The 17,496-nt window shown below is 51.0% G+C and overlaps 1 protein-coding gene across 50 annotated transcripts in view; it reads left to right on the forward strand.

Annotated features, from left to right (window-relative positions):
- Nucleotides 1-17,496, forward strand: part of CLASP1 (cytoplasmic linker associated protein 1) — a 259,813-nt gene that overhangs the window by 236,917 nt on the left and 5,400 nt on the right. For all 50 annotated transcript variants that reach the window (XR_014829645.1, XR_014829648.1, XR_014829633.1 and 47 more), the window contains 4 exons: nt 24-214; nt 2,004-2,132; nt 11,891-12,097; nt 13,270-13,386. Coding sequence is in view for 31 of the 50 variants with exons in the window: in XM_084999583.1 (XP_084855709.1) it covers nt 24-214; nt 2,004-2,132; nt 11,891-12,097; nt 13,270-13,386 (644 nt within the window). In the remaining 19 variants the exon portion in view is untranslated. The remainder of the gene's footprint in view (nt 1-23; nt 215-2,003; nt 2,133-11,890; nt 12,098-13,269; nt 13,387-17,496) is intronic.

A 17,496-nucleotide genomic window follows, 5' to 3' on the forward strand; every position in this document is an offset into this window, starting at 1 on the left:
ACCCGCCTCCTGTGTCTCCCAAGTGCCCATTGACCACTCGGACCTGGTGGCAGACCTCCTGAAAGAGCTGTCCAACCACAATGAGCGAGTGGAGGAGCGGAAAGGCGCCCTGCTGGAGCTGCTGAAGGTCACGCGGGAGGACAGCCTGGGCGTCTGGGAGGAGCACTTCAAGACCATCCTGCTGCTGCTGCTGGAGACGCTCGGAGACAAAGACGTGAGGCCCCGCCCCACCCCTCTACCTGTCTGCCTGCCTGTCCCCCAGGCCCCGGGGGCGGGGACACTCCACTTCTCTTTCTGTGTCCTGCTCCTTTGACATCAGAACATTTCCCAGGTTTTCTGAGTGCCAGCTAGCACAGCAGTGCTCTTGTCAGAGGCACCACCCCAGCTTAGGTGCAGCGACTGGTTTGTAGTACATCATTCCTGCCTCAGGGTCCCTTTAACGAAATGTCCTAAAACTTGGTTAGCGCGGAATGTGCCTTTTTATGATGGGCTTTTTTCCTTCGCAGTTGTATTTATGTTTCATGTGCAGTTGGGAAATAGGTTCATTTTTAAAAGACCCTGCTAAATGCTGATGCATGGAACTCTGTCTTGGTTCACCCCTACGTGTGTTAACACTTTCAGTCCTCTTAGTTGGTCAAGTGACAGATTCTGAAAGCATAGACTATTATTGTTTTCTGTTATCTTCCATTATTAGTTTTAAAATAAAAAGCCTTCTCCACACTGTAACATTTGAATGTGACAGGCCAGGCATTGGCCCCCACCTGGTCTGGAATTTGCTTGTGGCCCCTGATGGGTAGGTCTTCAGGAGTAGAATACCCTAATCAGAGTCCTGCCTTCTGCAACCTGTGCAGCTGGTCGCTGATGTGGAAGCAGAGGAAATGTTGGGAATTCCTTGATTTTTACTCTAAAGTTCCCATTGTGGCTCAGCAGGTTAAGAAACCTGACATAGTGTCCGTGAGGATGTGGGTTCAATCCCTGGCCTCTCTCAGTGGGTTAAGGATCTGGCATTGCCATGAGCTGCAGCATAGGTCACAGATGCCGCTCAGATCTGGCGTTGCTGTGGCTGTGGTGTAAACTGACAGCTGCAGCTCCGATTAGACCCCTAGCCTGGGAACTTCCATATGCCTCAGGTGCAGCCCTAAAAAAAAAAAAAAAAAAAGAAAAAAAAGAAATCCATTTCTGCTAGGGGCTTGTTTAGACTAGCAAAAAGGAAAATAAAGTCAGTGTGGGGAGCTGCTCAAGGGCAAGACCAGGCAGGCTTCAAGGAAGTTGGGCATGGCCCAGGGTAAAGGTCATGCCCAGGTCATGTTGATGGTGACCTGAATGGAAGACAGTTGAGCAGAAGGCTGGTGAGTGTCCTGGTGGCTACGATGGTTTGGTGTCGGGTGAAGAAAGATGTGTGAGGAGTGTTCAGTGGGTACTGAAGCGCTTCTCCAGAGCCCCTCGGGCTTGGTCAGAGATGACGTGACGTCGTGTGGAGGGCAGGGAGGTGGTGCGTTAAGTGTGAATTGTACAGATGAGTGACAGAGAATGTTCTTGGGGCTCAATGTGGTGTAAACTCCGCTGTCTTTATTGAGATTACGAGTCTGTTTGCAGTGGCTTTCCTCCAGAAACGTGACTCGGGCCTGTGCAAATTTCCCTCACCCATGACCTCCGCACATAGGTCAGGAGTACAGAGCAGCCTCCAGGTGTCCCGAGTAGACACTTTTTTCCTGTCCTGTTATATATTTTACTAGAGGGTAACTTGCACACCTAAGCCTCAGAAAACCTGGACATCTTGGGAGACTGGTAGCGAGCTTCTCGGTGGTCCTTGTCGGGCTCACCGAGGAGCTTTCCTGGGTCCCTCTTAGGTACAGGTCTGAGATGTCACCCTAGGCACAGCACCTGCTCTCAGGGAGCCTCCGACCATGGCATTGTGGTTCAGGTGGCGGTGTCTGCAGGGTACCAGGGAGGCTGGTGCGTTCATGGTGTGTGATGCCATGTTCCCTTTTCTCCCACGCCAGCATTCCATCCGAGCCCTGGCATTGCGAGTCCTGAGGGAAATTCTGAGAAACCAGCCAGCGAGATTTAAAAACTATGCGGAGCTGACCATCATGAAGACTCTGGAAGCCCACAAAGACTCACACAAGGAGGTGAGCCAGGCTGGTGGCGGGGGTGCTCGGTGACCCAGCACAGGGTGAAACCCACAGCTGCCTTGGTTGATGTCTGGGTGCCAGCGTGGTGCAGTCCCAGGTCAGGGATGCTGCTTTGTCAGAGGGGCACCTGGCAGTCTGGGGGTTAGATGGGGACCATGGCTCTGGACCCTCGGCCAAGTCCTCTCACCCTCTGAGCCTCACTTTCGTTATGTGGAAAGTAGAGATGGGTGTGATCACAGAGGTCACCTGAGGGATCCCGGGGCTAGTGCTAGAGGTCAGAGGAGCCTTGCTGGGTGGGTCGCTGGCTCCTGGACGTGTATGATGCCAGCAGACCCTGCTGGGCCCCTGGCAGCTTAGGTGCCTGTGGTCAAGCGGGAAGGACTCTTTTCTGTTCCCAGACCGTGTGTGGACACTGGCGGTCCCCGTGCCCTCATCCAATTGCTGACCGAACTGCTCTGGCCCTGAAGTTCACCAGCCCTTTGAGTGTCTGGAGGCCTCCAGGGAGTGGGGTGGGTGGGGCTGCCCTGAACGAAAAGGAGTTTGATGACACCCTTCCAGTCAAAGGCACTGTGAAAACAGCCCCGAGTTAGAGATTTAGAAAACTTAATATGACAAGCCGTGGGTTTGCCCCCCGAGACAGTGGGACATAACCACGGTCAGGTCAGGCTTCCAGCTCACGTGGGACTCATCAGTACACTCACGGATTAAAGGGATTGTAATTAGAGCCATTCTTACACTCATAACAAGAATCTGGCCCCAAGTTGGGGTTTTTTTCCTCTCTTCGGCAGTTACGTGGCTGTTGAACAGTGGGAAACAAAGTCTGGCCTCAAATCCCCAGCAGGATTTCAGGCTCAGCAAGGTTGAGGGTGTCACCCTCTGTGCGGGCCTCTCTCCACCCGACAACGTGGGCACATAAGTGAGAGGTGTGCTTTCCAGCCAGTGCCTACACTTCGGAAGTCTGGCTGGGCTATGTGACGGTGACCACAGTCCCTCGCGTTTGAACAAAACGCTTGCCGCTTAACAGTAAATCCTTTGAAAACTGTGAGGACCAGATGAGCTCATAGTAGCCAACGTAACTTCCCCAGTGAAGAGGAGGGTCAGGAGGCCCTGTCGTTTGTCAGGAGATGTGCGTGTGGCAGTTCCCGTGAGCCAGGTCCTTTGTCTCTCTTAAGGGGCAGCTGGCCTGCACTGACCTTTTCCCTAAACCATCATAGTTTCTCCTTAATGAGAATGCATCCTCGGGGAGGATGTGCTTAGGATGTGGCATTAGGGTGAAACCAAGCATCCACAGTGAGGCAGTTACTGACCCTCCCCTTGGAACACGTCTGTCTTTGCGGTGGCCATCCTGGACTTTGACAGTGAACCCTAGGAAGTGTAAGTTACCAGCAACTGCTCTTTGCCGTTTACCCCAGGGATCTTGCTTATTCCCCCTGCAAGATGAGAAATGGAGGACAGTTTTTAGACACGAAGCCCTTTGAGCTGCGTCAGGAATACCTGCTACTCTTAATGTCCACATACAGCACTCAGTTGCCATGGAATTTGTGTAGCCTGGGGTCTCCATGCTACTCTCACCGATGACCTGATAAAGCAGGTGGAGAAAACATTGTGTTCTGAAAGGAGTGCCTTATTGGCAGGCGTCCCTGCTTTGCATACTTGAAATAACCTTGACTTGGTGCCCTTGCAGTTTTCCTTGTGAAACTCCACTCTGTCCCTTTGCCAAAGCTCCTTACTTGGGCACCTGTGTGTTTAGGCTTTAGGTATGGTTTTTGTTTTGTTTTTCTTTTCCTTTACAGTTCTTCTACGTGGTCTTTCTCTCGTTTTTCCAACCCGTGTTTGTTTTCAGGGTGACTGGGTGGATGCACGTAGCCTGTGTGGTGGCTATCGTGTTGGCATGTTAATGCCACACACGGTATTTCTCTGGTTGTAACACTTGCTCACCAGTACATTCATATATTCAGACATTATTCCCACATTTATTGGAAAGGATCTGGACCCAGTGACTGGTCAGACTGAGTGTGTCCATCGTGGAAGATGGCTCCTGGTACTTGTTGTAAGAAGTTAGTTGGTTCTGTCTTCACAGGCCCAACCCAGGCTTCAGCAGGAGATGAAGAGGGTGGACTGGCAAGTCGGCAGGGAGCCACTGGGAAAGACCTTGTCCCCAAATGTCATTCATCCCTTGTCCACTGCGGCAGTGGTCCTGCCGTCTGCACACTAGTTCTGGCTGTGGGGCTGTAGCACCGAAGGACGTCTTCATTAAAAATGCAGTTTCTGTAAGCTGAAATGTGTCATAGAACAGCACTGATGATAAGGTGGCTTGTTTTGTAAGCCAGGGGCTATTTTCTCAGGGTCTTTTATTTTTAATTTTTTTTTTATTTTTTAGCTGTGCCCACAGCATGTGGAAGTTCCCAGGCCAGGGATGGAACCCGAGCCACAGCAGTGACAACACCTAGTCCTTAACCACTAAGCCACCAGGGAACCCTGTCAATTTAGAGAGCTGTGGTGTAGGTCGCAGATGTGGCTCGGATCCTGCGTTGCTGTGGCTGTGGTGTAGGCTGGCGGTTACAGCTCCGATTCGACCCCTAGCCTGGGAATTTCCTAATACTGAGGGTGCAGCCCTAAAAAGACAGCAAAAATAAAAAAAACTTACACCCATTTTCTGTTTTTCAAAACAACAACAACCAACAACAACAAAAACAACAATCCATTAACTTGGATTCATCTCAGCACTTGTGTTCTATTTGTTAGGGCTGGTATAGAATCTCCCCTTCAGTGGTTGAGAGGCATTAGTGAGAGAACTGATGCTCTGAATGCGATTTGGGGGTCAGTGAGAGTGTGAATCTTGGCAGAAAGCCGGATTTTCTGTCCACTGTTCAGCTGGGCTGTCAGTTGATCAGCTCTGATCAAGTGAGTGAGCATGATCACCGTGGGAACCCGGCAGTGACCTGGAAGCTCTCTTCTAACGCTGTTAGACACCACGAGTGTCTCCACATGAAGCTGTCTTCAGACCTTGGTATATGCTTCCAAGGAGCTCAGTTCCTGGCAGACAGTTGATCCATTGTTAATTGTTTTATACACACGGAATGCATTCTAGCTGTCCCTCCTAGACTGCTGTCTCACACACAGTGCCCGGATTGAGGTATTTGTAAGTGTTCTGTTTAAAGTTGAGGAACGGAGTTCCCGTCATGGCGCAGAGGAAATGAATCTGACTAGGAACCATGAGGTTGAGGGTTCAATCCCTGGTCTCACCCAGTAGGTTAAGGATCCGGCATTGCCGTGAGCCATGGTGTAGGTTGCAGACACAGCTCGGCTGTGGTGTAGGCTGGCAGCTGTAACTCCGATTCGACTCCTAGCCCAGGAACCTCTATATGCTGCAGGTGCAGCCCTAAAAAGCAAAATAAAATAAAGTTGAGGGAAGCACCAACCTCTGTCTTTGAAGAAATTCCATAATTGAGACCTTTTGATGATGAGGCTTAGCTTTTGGCTGAATTCAGCCACATTAGTGAATGCCTATTAAAAGGGGAAAATGCGCTTCATTTTATATCACTCTACGGGGTCACGAAACATTTCTTGCCCCACAGAGTCCTGGTGTTTAAAGCATCATAATCCAGTTTCAGGTTTGGCTTGTTTGGGGAAGCTAGATTCTGAGATCAGTATAAAACAACCAATGTTACGTCTCCAGGGATTTTATTTTGAAATCATTTCTAGTTAATTTATGATTTATGACTTCAGGGAATTGAGAAAACAAAGCTCAACTAATTTTTAAAGGAAAACTTTTCAGAGACCTCTTGGCAGATACGGCAGCCTGAGCAAAGCAGTGGTGTGTCAGAGAGAAAGCAGCGCTGCAGTGAGCTGGTGTTCTGCTCTAAATACCGACCAAAACCACCATCTGACCGTGTCCTAACCAGACCCCTGTGTCTGGAGTAGCCCTTGGAAGCCTCTCTGGGCAGCAGCTGTGTGTTGGTAGGTTCTGGAGGACAGTGTGGTGTGTGAACCTGGGAGAGCTCCTCCACCTCCCTGACCTTGGTTTTCCTTACCTGTCAGCCCGGTGATGGCTGTGTGCGTCTCACCTCAGGTTGGTGGAGATGGCTGTTGAATAACAGACGTAAACCTTCAGAGCTTCTAAATCTCCAGTTTTCTATGGGCTCAGTCTTGGAATGTGGCCAAAAGTCCTATTTCCTTTGTCAGGTTTAGGTTTTTAACAAAAAGACAAAACCAGAGACCTGTCTAGTTGTTTAAAAGTTCCGAGTTGCTGAGCCAAACTGTCGGACATCAGTATCACAAACTGGCAAATGTGTTATTATTGGAGGTGGGCAAGGGGCAGTGCTTTAGACTTAAAGGAACTCAGGTTTAGTTGAGGTTAAAGCACAGGACTCCAGGTGGGGTCCAGGGAGAAGGGCACAGGGAGTTTGGGGTGGGCCAAGGAGCAGCAGTGGGGCGGCTGTCACAGCTGAGGCAGCTGGCAGCAGGAGGGAGTGAGGCCAAGACACCACTGAGTCCAGTGTGCTGAGCCCCATGGCTGCAGGTGGACGGCCCATCACTTCTCTTGGGGCTGCTGAAAGGTGCCGGCCACAGTGTCCAGTTCTGTAGGGTGGCAGCTGTCCCACGGCTGCTCTGGGCAAGGAGCAGCGGTCCCTCCTCTGTGCAGAACCCTCCCTCTTGGGGACCTGATGTGACTCCTGCCTCCAGCTCCTGTAGTTTCAGAGGGGGCGTCTGGCTGAGAGAGAGGGCCCAGCTGCGGCAAGTGGCTGAGGGCCATCGTTTGCTGCCAGGCTGGCAGTTTGAGGAGGGGACCTGGCTTCTCATCCTGCTTTGGCCAGTTCGTTGGCCAGTGGCAGCTCCTCCTGTGTGACGCTGGGACATGAGGTGAATCAGGGGCGTGTTATGCCCTGGGAGGCCTGCCCTGTGGGGCCAACATTGTTGACAACTAAAGATGCTTTTTAATCTTCCACTGAGCAAGGTAGACCAACAGAATAGAATTGTAGTCGGAGTTTTTGATTTTTATATAAAGTGGACATAACTGCATTTCTCTTAATTACATCTAAGAAGGCTATTTACCTTTGTATGAATAAACTGAAACTCCAGTGAAAACCACAGCTGTGTCTTCCGGCTCCTGCGTTAGCCAAATCTGTCAGTGTCTGCACTGGAGTGGCTGTCGCACTGTCATCTCGAGGCTGGGAAATACCAGTTTTCAGGGATGGATTTTGGAGACAGAAGAGGAGCCCCTCCTGAGTGGCCAGCTGGCCCATGTCTGCAGCATCCTCCAGGACAGGGGACACACCACCTCCTGGGCTCCTGGCCCCACTCACCCCTTGATCTTTCCCCTTGTTGGCCCTAATCCCACCCCTTGGGGAAGGGAGTAAGTCTCCCACTTCACGCGAGAGAGTGTTGCCCTGAATTTGCTTTTCCAGCATGGGTGTGCTGGCTGTGTTATTAGAGGTCATTTTTTCAGACCCTACCTTCTGAAATTGTGTATATGCGTTTTTCAGAAGAAACTACTCATCATGTAGGGGTGGGAGACAGGGTTTTGTCATCCAGGATGATGTCAAAATTCTTGATTCAGGAGTTCCCATTGTGGCTCAGCAGTTATGAACTGGACTAGTATCCATGAGGACGTGAGTTCGATCCCTGGCCTCGCTCAGTGGATTAAGGATCCGGCATTACCATGAGCTGTGGTATAGGTCGAAGATGCAGCTCAGATCCTGTGTGGCTGTGGCTATGGCCTAGGCCGGCGGCTGTAGCTCCAATTTGACCCCTAGCCTAGGAACTTCCGTATGCCATGGTGCTGCCCTAAAAAGAAAAAAAAGATTCCTGCCCCTCTCAGTTTACTGATGAGGGAAGTGAGGCCTAGAGAGTAGAAGACATTTCTGCCTGTTCACCTCACTGGTTGGTGACAGCACCAGGACTAAAACTGAGATCCCCCAACGTGGAACCTGAAGTTTTCTCCTCCTCCCTTCCTGGCCCTGGTGCTGGGTCCAGGGGACTGAGGGCTCAGAGCCCTCTTGGCACCTCCCCTAAGATCTCAGAATGTCTGGCAGCGCTCCACCCCACCCCTTCCACCAGAGACATGTGCCCCCTACACCACCCTGGGGGGCAGGGAAGTGTCGAGTGACATCATCCCAGCTTCTCCCAGGAGGTGGCGCCACCACCCCCTTTGCTGCTCATGACTGAGGTTGTCGTTCCTGAAGGCTTGCTGGCTTACCTTCTTTCTCATAGTCAGCCAGTTGTTCCAACGTGCCTGTGACAGAGCCAATGCAAACTTTGCGGACGTGAAACATGCAGCCCAAATTTTGACAAGTTCTGTGCTCTTCAAGAAACCTTATCTTTAAGCAAACAGTCATCAATATCCTGAGTAATGATCTCATTTTTTAAAAAAAGTTGGGTAAGGAAATGATGCTTTTCCTAGCTAGACACTCTTATTTCACTAACTTTGAAAAAGAAGTCCTAGGTTTCTTACAAGACAGTCGTCAAATCTACAGAATTTTTCAGTGTGGATGGTGACCCAGAATTCGGCCCGATCCCGTGCTTGCAGACCTGCCCCACCCCTTTCTGGCCACCTTGTCTACTAAACAGCACTGTCCTCCTCTCTTTCTGTTGCCCATGTTTACTTTTGCTCTCCGTTTGCTTACATTTATAATCTTTGCTTCTCACGTTACATGGAACATGGGCAGCACCTAAAGTTCACCCTGAAGCTGGCAGCTCGCCAGGAGCCAGGGGCTTGGCATAGAGGGTCGTCGAGACTAGCCGCCGGCCTTGCCAGAAACAGCCCTGCTTGGGAAGCTTGCTCTCAGCTCAGGAGAGAGGGGGCCTTGGACGTTGCATCTTAAAATGCAACCTCTGGCATTTTTGTTTCAGGCATTTTCCCCCTTAACGTTAGATCCATTTGACTAAATGCCTCATGCAGGCGACCTCTCAAATTCCTAGAGTTTCTAGGAGGCAGTTCTCCTTGGGTTTAGGGTTCAGCTCAGCGGTCCCTGCAGGCTGACCACCTCCTGTGACCTAAGTGAGAGCGGCGCATGGAGAGGTCTCAGGGAGGAAGGCCCCTTCAGGTTGGGTCTCTCCGTGAACCTGGCCGAGGCCCGTCGCATCTGCAAGGGCACGGGAGTGGCCTTACTCTGCTCCTGCCGGGACTGAGGGGTACTGCGGGGACTTGAAAGGCACAGGGGTCACCCAGGCCTGTGTCTTAACATCTCCTGAGCTGGTGGTGTCCTATGTCCTCTATTTCCTTGTTTTCCAACTCGGCTCTATCTGTGAAATCATCCAGTATTTTCCGATCCTTTCATTTTTCCCAGGTTTAAAAACGAAGACTTCCACTTTCCTCAATTAGTTACTATCACTTGGCTTTCTGAGCAGCATGTTATGACAGTTCCTTACAGTAAAAGGCATTGGTGTCTCTGCGGGACCAGATTAGAGAAGGGATGGACCCTGGCTTCCACTCCCAGTGTCCGTGTAGCCGTAAGCAACACGTACATGCTTGGCTTTGCCAAGTCTGCCATGGACGTGCCATAGTCTAAGGGGTGGGCATAGCCGAGGATGGAAAACGTCTTGTGTAGGTGACTCCCTGCCCGATGCAGCCCTCCTAAGAAGCATACTGTCCCTCTTTAGACAGACTGATCACTGCAAAGAACTAACCCCAATCTAAAGTCTCTTCCAAAAAGAGATCTGTTGCCTTTTCTAGTGTGTCACCCAGAGTGGGACCCGCAACCTTGTACAGTTGACTTTTTCTAAGGCTCGCGTTGGTAATGTGTAGATCTCTTGGCTCCGTCCTCATATTCTGGGCCAGCTCCTTAGCGGGAACATTGAATGCGGGTCAGCGAGGCGTGCCCTCAAGGTGACTGTGTCCTGAGCGGGTGCGTACATGTGCATACACTGTGGGAAAGTCGGTTTGACAGACATTGACTGAGCACCCAGTATGGAAGGGACATGGTGCTGGGCGTGGGGGTGGGAGCAGCCTTCAACGCACCCTCAGTCTGGTTGGGAAACAGGGTCCACACACGTTTCAGTGCCGTGAGCAGGGTGTGTACCTGGGCCTTCCTGGACGTGAGTAGGTCCTGGGGAAGGCTGGGCCCGGCCGCATGAAGAGCACAGGTGAAGAGTGAAGGGGTTGGACAGGGTGCTGGGATGTGGCCAGCAGGGCCTATGTGGGACATGTCCTCAGCTTAGTGTCACCAGGGCCCCGTGGCAGGAAGGAGGTAAATAGTGCCCCTAGACAGGCAGGCGGGCTGCTTAGCACTGCTGATGGGGGTTTGCTCACTCACATCAGGGTGCCCTGGCGGGGTAACTGGGGGAGGCGGAGGCTAGGTGGGCCTTCCTTCTGTCCAGACAGCAGAACGTGGACCCCCAGGCGCTCCCTGTTCCTGGAGTAGTGGGCCCATCCCCAGAGCCCTCATAGGGATCCTGCCCTCCTGGAGAGGCTCAGACTCGGAAGTGGCCTGAAGTAGCCTGCGTATCTACCACGTGCTCGTGTTGCCTACCCTTCCTGGCCTCTTAGCCCGCTTGTGCCCAAGCCTAGACAACACTTTCCACGAGGTCTCCATGCTGTTCATTGGCCAGTCTTTGCTTAAATCTCAAGAACGCTGGGATAGTTGAAGGGTCAAGCTGGTAGCCTTTGGTCTGGTTGCCGAGTTGTTCCAAATAGCAGAACACAGAGCAGAGAAGGATGTGAGAATAGGAGATCCAAGGCTAACAGTAGGAGAAAAGCACTCCGACGTGGGATCTCAGTTCTCAGACCAGGCATTGAACCCAGGCCAGAGTGGTGAAAGTGCCAGGTCCTGACCTGGCACTAGACCACCAGGGAGCTCCCTAGATTTTCTTTGTATTTCATGAGCAAACACATGCCTGTTTATGCCTCCTTGTCATCATAGCTGTTTATGTCATACGAGTGCTCCTGTGCTGTGAAGGGTGGTGGCTGTCATGAGGACCCAGCACGTCCTGGTACCAGCCATCAGGTGGTCTATGTGAGACCTCACAGATGGGGACATGGGGTCTGGTGCTGGTGAATGGCCTCCAGCACAGCCCAAGGCTGTGTTCTTTCTTCCTCACTGGGCTTAGCCTTAGCTCCCACCTTTGTCACTGGGGGCTTCATAGCCCATCTGGTGACCCCTGGGACACGTACTCAGTGTCCTGGCGCATCTGGATCTCTTCAGAAGCCGGAAGCTGTTCCTTTGGCCTTTCATGCAATCCCTCCCAAGTGTAGGTGAGGTAGTCTCCAGCAGTAACTACCAACAGAGCCCCTCAGGAAGGCACGTCCAGAGGTTCTTCCTGAACCAGCCTTAAGTATTGAGGCCATTCTTATTCCTTCTGGGCTTCTGTCCTAGGAGTGCGGGCCTGGTGTCTGTCACACCTGGTTGCCTGGGGCTCCCAGTTGTTCACGGATGTGAGGCACTCCTAGCCTTCCTGAAGCAGCCACAGGCGCCACTGCTACTGCAGTCTGATTCCACAGGTGCCGGGGAGACCTGGGGCGTCACATTTGACAACAGCCAGGGATGCTGCTGCCTCTTGGAGTGGGGGGGCGAGGGTGGGCTCCCTGCAGAAGCTCTTCTCTGAGGCTTGGCCATGCCCGCCACCCTCCTCACATCCTCCGTCCCTGTAGCCTCTCCAGACCACTCTGCCTGCGTTTTCACGGAAGCGGCCAGGGGGAGCAGCGGCCACCACTTAGCGGCCAGTGGCCTGTCCCCTGGCCTCTGCAGTCAGGCAGAGATGCCCTCGGGTCCCTCCCGTCGACTGTGGCGCTCAACCACGTGGGGACTGTGTTTCAGGTGGTGAGGGCCGCGGAGGAGGCCGCGTCCACGCTGGCCAGTTCCATCCACCCGGAGCAGTGCATCAAAGTGCTGTGTCCCATCATCCAGACGGCCGACTACCCCATCAACCTGGCCGCCATCAAGATGCAGACCAAAGTCGTGGAGAGGATCGCCAAGGAGTCCTTGCTGCAGCTTCTCGCCGACATCATCCCGGGCCTGCTGCAGGTGGGCCCCTGGCAGTGGCCTGGCTGCTCAGGTGGAGGGACGAGGGAGCTCCAAGTGTAGGACAAGCTGGGTGGGCGGTAAGGCTGTGTGGCTGGGACCCCTCGCACCCTCTCTGCCTTGTAGCCCCCCCCACCCCTGAACTCACAGGAAGGTCTTCCCGCAGCCCAGGCCTGAGGCTCACAGAAGGAACTTTCTGTTCCTGGTGAGCATCTTTTGATGTCTTTTTGTTGTCATTCATCCCTTCAACAACCCTTTACTGCACAGCTGTAGGCCGCACCCTGGTGAGTCGGGCCCTGGAGCATAAAATCCAACAGTGGTCCTTGCCCTCATCCATCCACCAAGTATCTTTGAAACCCCTGTAAGCGTGAAGCATTGGATAAAATAGACTCTGGAAGATGCGATGTTTCCCACTATTGGGACTCATCCTCCGGGAGTTCTCAGCTGGCTGTGGGACCCAGTACAAACCACTGGGGATGGGGGCACCCTGGGCACGAGGTTGGAGAGGGAAGGGCTCGTAAGGGAGGTGGTTTAGAGGTGGGCCTGAGAGAGACTTCAGTTGGAGGAGCAGACACATCGGCTTTATGTTTAATAAATGCTGCTGGGGGCCAAGCATGTGCCTTGGAAATTTGTGGAGCTGAGGACTGGGTTATTCCAGCCAGAGGGAAAGAGTAACGGCCTGGTTCTTTGGAGACCAGCAGGCAGTCCCATCAGGGAGTGGGCTGGAGGGCAGCGCGGGCAGGTGTGATCCACGTGAGGAGGGAGATGGGGCTGGGTGGGCCCGCAGCCTGGGTCTAGGTGGAGGAGAGGTCTGCCCTGGAGAGTGAGCGGCCTAGTTCTCATTTCCTTAAAGGGATTTTCCCCTGTGAGGCTTGCTTTACCTTCGCGAAAAGTAGGAAAGAAGCAGCTTATTTTCCCCATTAGTTTCCTTTTCTTGTTCTGTTCTCACAGCATTTCTGGGCTGGCGCTCTGTGTGCCTCCCACCTCCCCCCAGGACCGGCTCCCTGGGCACCATCCTGCGTGGGCCCCGGGCTCACGGCAGAGCTCAGGTGTCCCTGGGCCGTTTGTGACAAGCCCAGGGTCGAACCGCGAGGACATTTGTGGAATGTTGATGAAATGCTGGCTGTGAGGCAAAGCTTTGATCTTGTTTCCTTTCTCTGTCCCTCTGACTGCAGGGTTACGACAACACGGAGAGCAGTGTGCGCAAGGCCAGTGTGTTTTGCTTGGTGGCAATTTATTCCGTAATCGGAGAAGAGTTGAAGCCTCACCTGGCACAGCTCACAGGGAGCAAGGTAGGTCAGGGTTACATCGACATGCACCCGCCCTGCTGGGCCTGTGGCTGCCCTGCTGGGCCTGCCTTCTCCCAAGGCTTTTCTCTGAAGGTGCAATGACCGGCCGCAGTGCAGTCCCTAAGGTACAGCACAGTCCACCGTCACTCCTGTTCTTGAAATGATAGCTTTGAACTTTGAGTTTATTCCGAAAAGAAAGATGACTGTTTAGAAACCAGCTTGTTTTTTCCCACCAAAACACTAGGGATGTTTACCTGCGAATTTAACACAGGGCTGGGCTGGCCTGCGGGGCGGAGGCAGGCTGCCTGCCAGCTTGACCCGCGTCCTCTGCTCTGTGTGTAGACATCACAGTGTCCCTGGGGGATGAGGACCGTGGTCCTGCATTGACCCTGCCCAAGGGCATGTCTGGAAGCCAGGTTTCCTCCTTCCTGGGCTGGCTCTCATATTCCTTTCAGAGGATCCTAGAGTCAGGGGCAGAAAATGGGACAGAAGGACTCGTGACTCCTTAAAGGTAAGAGTGGCTGTTGGTTTAAAAACAAACTCAAGGAGGTCCCTGGTGGTGCAGCAGGTTAAGGATCTAGCACTGTCACCACTGTGGCGTGGGTTTGATTCCTGGCCCAGGAACTTCTGTATGCCTTGAGCGTGGCCAAAAATTTTAAAAATAAAGTGACAAAATATAATTTCTTTAAAAAAAACAAAAAACAAAAATAAACTCAAATCTGGTGATTCCCCCAGGGGAAAGCAGGGAACCTGAGAGGTCTGGCAGGAGAGGTGGCAGCTCCAGGGGCTGCTGCCGGGAAAGGGTGTCAACGTGAAGTTCACAGGCACCCTTCCTTCAAGAGTCAGGAAGCTGGGTGCGCCTGACCTCCCTCCTTATGAAAGAAGGATGAGCAAGCGAAGCCTTGTTGCATCTGGAGTAGAGCTGTTCCTGTGACAAGTCGGTGAACTCACAGGGTCCCAGCCAAGGCGGCTCTGCTCGCCTTCGCCCAGAGCAGGGCTCGCACCCCCAGTGCTGCTGACGCTGATGGGGGTGACATCCTTGATGCCACCTGGACATCCCAGAGCACCTGCCTCAGTCAGTGTTGCACACGGGGCCAAGATCCCTTAGGGCGTGGAGGATGCTTGCCTCATGCAGACAGATGCCAGCTTCTGGGTGGGCAGATGTGTGAGGCAGGCGCGGGTAAATGACTGTCACCTGACTGCCTCCCGCTCTCTCTTCCTCGACTCCTGCCTTGGCTCCTGGCCAGTCCCTCCCCGAACCACATCTGCAGAACATGAGAGTCACAGCAGCGTGCCTCATCCGGGATCTGTAGACTCTTCCTGGCAGCAGCGAGGGCCTAAAAGACAGTATTCACGAAGGCAGTTAGACTTGTAAATAACATCAGCCAGACCTCTGCTTTCTGGTACCTTCTAACTCTCCCGAGTAAGGGAGCTGGCCCTATGGCATATGTGCTAAGTTAGAAACAGAGAGTGAAGCTGTAGTTTCCTGTTTCTTTGTGTCACCAGGCCTATCAGAACCCCCTTCCACTACTTAAATTAAGTGGCTTCATGTCATCAGGTTCTGCAGAGAAAGCCCTGATGCGGGGCCAGGGAAGGAACCTGTGAGACATGACTAGAAGCCAGCTGACCACAGATTGTATTGTGCTCTGTTTATTGAAAAAAATAAATCCATGTATAAATGGACCTGCACAGGTCAAACCTGTGTTGTTCAAATGTCAACTGTATATTATCTAAGAACAAAGATAATTTTGCTTCTTCCTTTCCAATGTGAATGCCTTTTATTTCTTGTCCTGCCTTATTCCTCTGGCTGAAACTTATACTATATTAAATGGTGAAAGTAGGCCTTCTTGCCTCATTCCTCATCTTAAGAGATAAGATTTCAGTCTTTTATCATTGAGTGTAGCAATGATACTTTGAGGTACAGGCAGCCTCAGATTGTGTGGATTCGATTCCAGACCTTTGCAATAAAGCAAATATCGCAGTAAAGCAAGTCACACTAGTTTTTGTTTCCTAGTGCATATAAAAGTTATGTCTGTACTATACTGTTGTCTAATAAGTGTGCAATAGGATTATGTCTGGGAAAAAAACCCTGTACATACTTTAAAATACTATATTACTAAAAAATGCTATCATCATCTGAGCTGGTAAAGGTCTTGCCTTGATGTTGCTGGCTGATCAGGGTGGTGGTTGCTGAAGGTTGGGGTGACTGTGGCAATTTCCTAAAATAAGACGACAGTGAACTTTGCTGCATCAATTGAATTCCTTTCATGAATGATTTCTCTGTAGCATGCAGTGCTGTTTGATAGCTTTTTACCCACAGTAGACCTCCTTTCAAAATCGGTGTCAGTCCTCTCAAACCCTGCCTCTGTGTTATCCACTAAGTTTATGGAATAGTCTCAATCCTTTGTTGTCATTTCAACAATCTTCACAGCATCTTCACCAGGAGTAGATTCCATCCCAAGAAACCACTTTCTTTGCTCAAGCCAGTTTTTCTTTGCAACTTCTCATCCATTGAAGTTTTAGCAGAAGGTGGCAGAAATTCAGTCCCATCTTCAGACTCCATTTCTAATATTTCTGGCACATCTGTGGTGACTTCCTCCACTAAAGGCTTGAACCCCTCACAGTCATCCTTGAGGGTTGGAATCAACCCCGACTGTTATGTTGATATCTTGACCTCTTCCTATGAATCACGGATGTTCTTCTGACATCTAGAATCATGAATCCTTTCCAGAAGGTTTTCAATGGACTTTTCCCAGATCCATCAGGGGAATCATTATCTATGGCAACCATCACCTTACAAAATGTATTTCTTACATAATAAGACTTGAAATTACTCCTTGATCTGTGGGCTACAGAACAGTCATTGTGTCAACAGGCATGAAAACAACCGTCTCATTGTACATCTTCATCAGAGCTCTTGTTGCTTTGTCAACGAGCAGTCATATTTTGAAAGAATCTTTCTTTCTGGGCAGAAGGTCTCAACAGTGGGCCTAACATATTCAGTAAACCGTGTTGTAAACAGATGTGCTGTCATCTAGGCTTTGTTGTTACATTTACCGAGCACAGGCAGAGTCGGCTGAGCATCATTCTTAAGAGCCCTGGGATGTTCAGAATGATAAATGAACACTGGCTTCAACTTCACGTCACCAGTTGCATCAGCCCCTAACAAGAGAGTCGGCCTGTCCTTTGAAGCTTTGAAGTCAGGCATTGACTTCTCCTCTCGAGCTGTGAAAGTCCTAGATGGCAGCTTCTTCCAAGAGAAAACTGTTTTGTTTACATTGATAATCTGTTCTTTAGTGGAGCCACCTTCATGAACGATCTTAACTAGGTATTATGGATAACTTGCTGGAGCCTCCACGTCAACACTTACTGCCTCACTGCACTTTCTTTTTTTTTTTTTTTTTTTTTGGTCTTTTTGTCATCTCTTGGGCCGCTCCCGCGGCATTTGGAAATTCCCAGGTTAGGGGTCCAATCGGAGCTGTAGCCACTGGCCTACGCCAAAGCCACAGCAATGCAGGATCCAAGCCACGTCTGCAGCCTACACCACAGCTCACGGCAACGCTGGATCGTCAACCCACTGAGCAAGGCCAGGGATACAACCCGCAACCTCATGGTTCCTAGTCAGATTCGTTAAGCACTACGCCACGACAGGAACTCAATGGCCCTTCATTTTCTACATTACTCTTTTCTTTTGTGTGTGTTTGCTTTTTGTACTGGAAAGTTTTAATTTCCTTCTCACTTCCTTTTGTGTATATTCTATAGCTGTTTTCTTTGTGGATTACGTTTGACATCCTAAAATTGTAAAGCTCTCATTTGAATTTATACCATTTTATTGAGTAATGGCTTTTTCTGATCCCTGGCTTTTTCATTGGTAAAATAGGCGAACCTGTTCTACCAACCTCAAAAAATTGTTGTGAGGCTTAAATATGATAATCGGCATAAAGCTTGTAAACCGTTGAACACATACATATTATTCACTCTATTTCTGTTGTCTTGTACTTTACAACTCTGTTCTAGACTGGACTAGGTGTTTACAGTAGAGGTACTGCATTACAAGTAACTATTAACAATGCTTAGCAACTCATTTTTAACCAGTCTTTCATAGCTATAACT

This window comes from Sus scrofa, chromosome 15, assembly GCF_054392235.1.
Source record: "Sus scrofa isolate SSC_HxYL_T2T_F1_AM1 chromosome 15, Sscrofa_HxYL_maternal_Yorkshire_Landrace_v2.0, whole genome shotgun sequence".
NCBI classification, from domain to species: domain Eukaryota; kingdom Metazoa; phylum Chordata; class Mammalia; order Artiodactyla; family Suidae; genus Sus; species Sus scrofa.